General features: G+C 44.0%; 1 protein-coding gene across 1 annotated transcript; it reads right to left on the bottom strand.

Annotated features, from left to right (window-relative positions):
• Nucleotides 1–253: 253 nt before the first annotated feature.
• On the bottom strand, nucleotides 254–6,910 carry LOC117397667 (renin-like). The gene is made up of 9 exons (XM_033996438.3): nucleotides 6,712–6,910; nucleotides 5,249–5,396; nucleotides 4,388–4,511; nucleotides 3,839–3,957; nucleotides 3,201–3,397; nucleotides 2,672–2,794; nucleotides 2,073–2,217; nucleotides 944–1,042; nucleotides 254–683 (listed from the first exon to the last, which is right to left on the bottom strand). Exons 1-9 carry the CDS (start codon nucleotides 6,771–6,773, stop codon nucleotides 522–524), a joined length of 1,179 nt encoding a protein of 392 aa, XP_033852329.1. The 5' UTR covers nucleotides 6,774–6,910; the 3' UTR covers nucleotides 254–521.
• Nucleotides 6,911–7,502: the final 592 nt, after the last annotated feature.

Raw genomic sequence — 7,502 nt, 5'->3', positions numbered from 1 at the left:
CAATTTATTACATATGGGAATCACCATTTTTTTTAACTAATAGTTAAATAAGTTAGCATGTCAGTTTTCATAGCAAAGCACTGACATGTAATATTCTAATTGAGCAGGTAAATTAAATATTGTCAACATAAGTATTACAAAAGACTCTGCAAAATCAAAAAGCTTAGCAGTGAATTCTACAATATGTATACTAAGAGCCCAATTCAATGAACTCTCAGCTTCTGTGAGAGAATGAGATAAGACTACAAGGTGGCATGACATACAGAATTTACTGCAACAACGTTCAACTATTTCACGATAATGACAACATGCCTAATACCACTAGATGTTTTTGGCACAGTTGTTTTGTTTGGTTATTTACTGCTATAACAACAGTAGCACCACAAATTGAATCTAAGGGGAAAGCATGGACTAAGGTGGTCTGCTCCGAGCACATTTGGGGAAGACTTTAAGAGAGGACGGCGGTTGTGACAGTGAGAGTGGTGTTCTATTTTATTTTTAGAGGAGAGGTTCCTCTCCTCTCAGACAGCCCGTGCAAAGCCGATTCGGTTGTTCCTCCGGTCGAACTCCACATAGTAGCGGCTGATGAAGTTGGCACCAAGGACCCAGATGGGACCAGTGGGCGGGGGCACATCCAGACCTGAAAAAGTCACCACACACAAGTCCTCCCCAAACTTGGACTGCTGTTGGCAAGGAGGGGACAGGGAGGCAGTCAGTTTCACATAGAGATGAGCAGAGACTGTTATAACTGTACTCAACACTACTCAGCTCTATAGCATGTTTATAATGAGCCCTAGTCTAAACACTAGTCATCACACTGTACCTTAATAGTAATGAGCACTAGTCTAAACACTCCATTCTCAGCTCTCCAGCTCTGTCATTACCAGCACTGGAACAGTGAGAGAAATATAAGGAGAAACTAGGTTCAGCAGCATCAACATACCCAGTGAATGTAATCTTCCCCAGTCAGTTCATATTCATGACCTCCGAAGCTGAAGGAGATACTGGGCAGGGACTTCACTCTGCCGCAGTCTACCGTGTACTGTAAACAGGAGAGGGTAGAAAGATAAGCAAGCAGTCCTAGACACAATAATACAACGATACGATAAACGATACAACTTATCAGGAACGCTAAAGAAGGCAGAGCCAGGATTGACAACTGCCCGCTTGTCCACAACTTTCACCTTCAAATTTATGATTTAATCTGAATTTATGGATGGATCCATTAGTACTCAGAATAAACACTTCACTACTTTGCATATCCAGTTATAACAGATAGCGTAGCGTATTCAAGAAGTTATGTTCTGCCCTGGGGAATATGAAGCACACTGACAAGTGTAGTGCTTTGATGAGATGAGCATACTCTTTTTTACGTAATTGCTCACACATGAGTCACTTTTTGCTCCCTACACTTATTCCCATCAGTTACAGATATTTTTCATGTTTATGAACTGAGCTTTGGCACAGTGGTGGAATGGGACCATATGTCATAGTTTATGGAAATTAATGTGTAGCTCTTCAACAGATTCCTGCAAAGAGCTGAGCTGTGAAACCAAACGCTTGATCCAGGAGGCCAGCCCAGCACGCAAAATGAAAGCTCCCTTCACAGCAAACCCACATTCCGGTAAAAGATTTCTAAAGCCCGGTAAAACTGTGGGAATAGAGAGAGTCCAAGACTGGCAAATTACCAGGTACATTTAATATGGAGGGCTTTTGTAAAAAGGAAGGGTGCCATGCTTTTTTTCAACTACTTTCCCAGTGAGTTCTTTAAAAAGTTGTTAAAATAGCAAATTCGACATGTCACCAAAACCTCCACAATAACAGAGTTGATATTCTGAGAGTCATTCTTTTTTTAATTGGTTTTTATTTATGGAATTTACCCATGACCAGAAAGATGTGTTAATTGTTTACATTTATTAAATAAGCATTCTGACACTTCCCTCTACTACAAACATCAAATTTGTTGATAATAATTCATGGAACACTTTGTTATTGTATAACTGTTTTATAATTCCTAAAATGTTCCAGTAGAGCTAATTGAAAGAGTCGATTGAATTGCCCTTTTTGCTTACCTCTCCCTCTGCCAGTTCAATCGCTCCAATGGCTTTCATTAGAATTGACACGGAGGAGGCGGGGCCTGTAATGTAGGAGGAGCCGGTGTCAATCACAGCTGTGCAGCCTTCTTTACAGAACAACAGCTCCACGCCCACTGACACCCTGCAAGAGAGGAGGAGAGAGAAGGTATGAGAGAAGGGGGAGAGGAAAAGCAAAGGGAGGTCAGAATGAGAGAGGTATGTAGGGGAACGAGGGGGAGAGGATGTGTCAGAGAGGGAGGGAGAGAAGGTATGAGAGAGGGGGAGGGGGAAGAGACCGAGGGACTGGGGCCAAAGAGATAGTGTCTGAAACAATGTCAGAGAAAGGAGGAGGAGAAAAAGGCCTGTTTGAGGTAATAGATTAAGTGCTTTTGCACCATTTTGTAAGAGTAAGTTGCTTGTTACTAGTTCTGTGGCATTATAAGTTACCTAACTAGTAACACAAGGGTGCATATTAAAGGTTGGAGAAAAGACCATGGTAAATCAGCAGGTTAAAAAGGAAGAGTTTGACAGTGAGAGTTCTGAGTGATTTATGGAAGCTGCTATTGATATAGTACTTATATCAAAATGTTTCCTACCCTTTCATCTGGATCTCCCACTTCCCTTTCTTGCTGGTGCTGATGTAGTTGAATTCTCCAGTGTAATAGATGGGGTCTGTGCCCCCCAGCACAATCTCTCCACCTGGCTTTTTGTGGGGGTCCCTGCCACACAAGTGAAAACCTTTTTTTAAAAAAAAAGCCTCTTTTTGGAATGCATATTGCTTGTGTTTGAGGTTTAAACTGGAAAGACAGTCACTCCGTTTTAACCTCCAACTCACTACGGAATGGGATTGACCCCAGGAAACCCACGCAATTCCCAAGAGATAGTTTTGATGCTACCAAATTCAATCTTGCAATAATTCAAGCTGGATCATGTTTAAACTATTTTTCAGGAAGCCTGAACACATTATATTTATCACATTCTTTTAAGATCATTTCTATCTTTTGTAATGTAATGCATTTTTTTTAAATGTTATAACTTGTACTCACTAAGAGTTATGCCCTAAAGACAATGTGGTTTTGTAGGAAGTTATCTTGAGAAGTAATCATAGAGGAATTTAAAGTATACCTGCTATAATACACTGAGAAGACCTCCTCTTTGAGGCTGTGCTGCGACAGGATCTGATCGAAAACGGGGGTGATCCCGTCAATGGCCGAGTTGGGGTACCCCATCCCCAGAACTCCATCAAACTTGGCAAAGATGAAGGGCAGAGCGGGTAGAGCCGTAACTTCAGCAAACACCTGGATCACAGGGATCCCTCCCACCTGAAGGGGGCGACAGGGAGTCGTGAGAAACAGGACCCTTTTCACAATCATTTATGTACCTTATGCAGCAAGATGTTGCTTGCAGGCAACATTTTGTTCTGTCGTGAATTTAATTTAATTATTTTTTCTGGTTTATCTTGGAAGGTGCAGCTGTGAAGAATGAGAATCCAGTAATATCAAGGAATAGTTAAGATGATGATGCCAGATGTTGCCTGCAGGAGTCAGGAAATTAGGATGCAGCATGGTGTGGCCTAGCGTGTCTAACGACCTGGCAGTAAAATATTGAAGTCCACAGTAAACTCAAGTATGATCCCACAAAGGTTATGTTCAGTGCCTTTAAGGTTAATGAATGGATCGGCACAGTAAGACAACTCAGGATGCAGTAAAAGTGATTGAATAAGTTCCATGCGTTTTGGGACCCTTTCAGTTTTCTCAGCTTACCACCACCAGGTCTTGACTGAGGAACCCCCTGACGTTGCCAGAGCCATACTGAATCGAGAAAACTGTCCCGTTCTCTATGTGTGTGTTGGACTTGGAGGAGTCGTATCTGTTGTGTGAAACTGGGGAAAGCAAATAGATTCGAGTTATTGATTTATTCAGGACTAGTGGCATGGTAGACTGCAGATAATTCAAATCTACCAATCCAACATCCTGACCAATTTGCATAGTATATGGAATATGCATTTTGTAAAATACTGTATGTATTGTCATCCAATACTGCTCTCTAGGGGTAATTGTGGGGGGAAATGCTCATAATTAATAAAACTCACAGTACTGTATTTCACAATATTTGATCTTATCTTTCTTCCACACAGTATTAATGTAAATGCCACATATTGTGTCAAACGTTACACAGTGTTATGTTGGGCGCTCAGTATAGAGAGCAGTCTGTGGGAATCTGTGTGTGTGTGTGTGTGTGTGTGTGCTATATCAGTCTCTTATGTGTATCAGTATGGATGGAATGTGCAGCTGTGCTGCATCAGGACTCACAGCAGGCAGTGTACAGGGGAGAGCAGCTGTAGGATGGCACCCAGAGGTTGGAGGAACCGGTGTCAAATACCACGTTGAAAATCTGGGGCGGGGAGCCGATACTGATCTCTCCGAAATACTGAGTCTGGAGCAAAGAGACGAGAAAGAGAGGAGACAAAGAGAGAGAGAGAGAGAGAGTGAAAGAGAGAGAGGGAGGCAGGAGAGAGAGGGAGGAGGAGAAGGAGAGAGGGAGAGAGAGAGAGGGGGGAAGGGATGGAGGAGAGAGAGAGAGAGATTGAGGGGATGAGAGAGGGAGGGAGGGAAGAGAGAGGGAGGGAGGAGGAGGAGAGATTGAGAGGGGAAGGGTGGAGAGAGAGAGAGGGAGGGAGGGGAGAGAGAGAGAGGGAGGGAGGGAAGAGAGAGAGAGGGAGGGAGGGGAGAGAGAGAGAGGGAGGGAGGGAAGAGAGAGAGAGGGAGGAGGGGGAGAGAGAGAGAGAGGGAGGGAGGAGGGGGAGAGAGAGAGAGAGGGAGGGAGGAGAGAGAGGGAGGGAGGGAAGAGAGAGGGAGGGAGGGAAGAGAGAGAGAGAGGGAGGGAGGAGGGGGAGAGAGAGAGGGAAGAGAGAGGGAGGGAGGGAAGAGAGAGAGAGGGAGGGAGGAGGGGGAGAGAGAGAGGGAGGGAGTGAGGAAGGAGAGAGAGGGAGGGAGGGAAGAGAGAGAGAGGGAGGAGGGGGAGAGGGAGAGAGAGAGAGGGAGGGAGGAGGGGGGGAGAGAGGGGGGGGGGGAAATCAGATTTAATACCTACATTTACAAACCTATACTCTGTGACCTTTTTTAAATAAAGTTATTACAAAAGCAGAGCAAATAGCAGGTTTATGGTCTCACATCATAGTAGTTGGTGAGTGGGGTTGTCCCGTTGCTAGGGTGTGGATTCACAGCTTCCTTCAAGCTCAGTTCCGCAAAGACCTCTGCTGGCGTCACTCCCATGCCCCGCAGGGTCTCCCGCACCGAGGGCATCTTCCTCAGAGCGATCCTGGAGAGCGAGAGGGAGAGGGGCTTGGTCAGGAGGTTAGGACCCGGCTGCTCTAAACCACAGTCAGACAGCTATTGCTTAGATCCGGAAGGGGGAAATGTGGTCCATCCAGACCCAGTACTTACTGTATTCCCATCTCCATTTCATTTCAGTATAAAACCCTGCTATTATAAAAGCACATATACTTCTGTTAACTATAAATATAATGCAGTCTAGATATGAGATGTACAACACTAGCACAATTTTAATTCAAAACCTGCAAAATGTACATCTACAGCTATGACCAAAAGTTTTGCATCCCCGAGAATTTTAGGATTGAGACATAATAATAATAATAATAATAATAATAATAATAATAATAATTTAAAAAAAAAAAACACTATATGAATATAATTTAGATCTTTTATTTAACATCATGTAATCAAATACACTACAATGTGATATCGCAAAAGTCTAGTATTTCATGTTAGATTTCGAGAGGTCACATTTTTTAATTTGTCGGTTTTTTTTACTGAAGTATAGGGAAACTACAAAGCGGTATGTAATTCAGTATGTTAACGTAACATTATTCAGCAGGTTTCATTCGACTTGATGAAGCACAATGAGTTAATTCTATAAGGTGATGCAAACCTTTTGGCCATAGCTGTATTTCAGTTTGCTTGCATTGTAATACCAGCAGATGTCAATATAATACTGTATCAATACTGATTAGGATTGTCCAGACTGACTCTACGCTGCCTACAGTACTGTTCCCTGTTGAATTTCTGTGTGAGCGCAATGAGTGTGATTTTTTTTTTTATATGCCCTTCAAAATGCAAAGCACCGAAAATGTGAAACAGTTCTCTCATCACATCACCCAAACAGTCTGATCCAGCCTAACCCCTCTGAAAAATCTTGGCATTAAAGGATAAAAACACATTCCCTTTTGAGGTTAAAAATTAAATATTCTGAGAATGTGCCCTTGTTTTGGTCACATTCACTGCTGATGCTGCACATCTGTAAAACTACTCCAAGTTAATTTGTTCTGGAATCCAATTTGGTATTGTGGAATACGGCTGACCGTGCTGCTCACCTCCCAGTCCCTCGGCTCAAATCATTAGACCAGGGGTACACAATCTCGCTCTTTTGAAATCCCCCTGGTTTTATATCCTATATTACATCATTAAATAAACTTAATCAGTTCATTAATTCAATCACAGCCTGGGAACAAGCTCAACCCACTCCTCCAGGGTATTGCGGTGTTTCACTTTATAAAACCAGCAACATGCAGATAAAACTGGAAATGAATTGGATATAAATTAGCAAGTGCCCTTACCTTGTGATGGCCTGGCTTGAGCTGATTACCAGCGCCAGCAGGAAAGCAGCCCAGCAGCGCATTGCAGTTTGGGTTTGTAGTGTAGAGATTCAGAACGACCAAGCTCCAAAAGTCTACGTCTCTGATAAACTGCCTTTCACGCTCTTCCTTTTATACCATCGCTCTCCTGCGTTTGGCTGTGACCCGCAGGCCCAAGTTTCAGCGTGCCCCCTCCGAGCACCAGCCCCTCCTTGCTGGATCAGGCCCAGAACAGGGCAACCTAGGGGTCGCGCTGAGACAGAAAGCAGTGACGGAGAGGCCTGTCAGAGGTCCACAGACTGCACTGCTTCAACGGGAGGTGCCCCTCATCGCCTGGGGTTGGGAAGCTGGCAGTGAAACCGTGCAGTCAGAAAGAGATTGAGAGAAATGGGTATTTTACCCCAAATGCCCAGAGGTGAAAGAGCTTTGCATTTAAAGCTAGTGGTTAGAGCTGAGGGATTGGGAGGGTAGCAGTGTGGTCTAGTGGGTAGAGCTGAGTGACTGGGGGGTTGCAGTGTGGTCTCTGTGATTAGAGTTTAGGGACTGGGACTGGAGGGTAGCAGTGTGGTCTCTGTGATTAGAGCTTAGGGACTCATAATCCAGATAGCTTCTGCATTCCCCTAACTGAAGGTACATGGCTGTTGCCAGTGGCAGTAACCTTACCAGGACTAAACAAACACTGTCTCCTCAGATGCATTGCTCTCTGGGGCTGTCTCATATAATACAGGGTTCCTGGGAGGGGTCTTAGTCTTGTTCTCACAGCTGAGCAGCTT

The sequence above is a fragment of the Acipenser ruthenus genome, chromosome 30, assembly GCF_902713425.1.
Source record: "Acipenser ruthenus chromosome 30, fAciRut3.2 maternal haplotype, whole genome shotgun sequence".
NCBI lineage: Eukaryota > Metazoa > Chordata > Actinopteri > Acipenseriformes > Acipenseridae > Acipenser > Acipenser ruthenus.
This window is presented reverse-complemented; position numbering and strand designations above follow the sequence as displayed.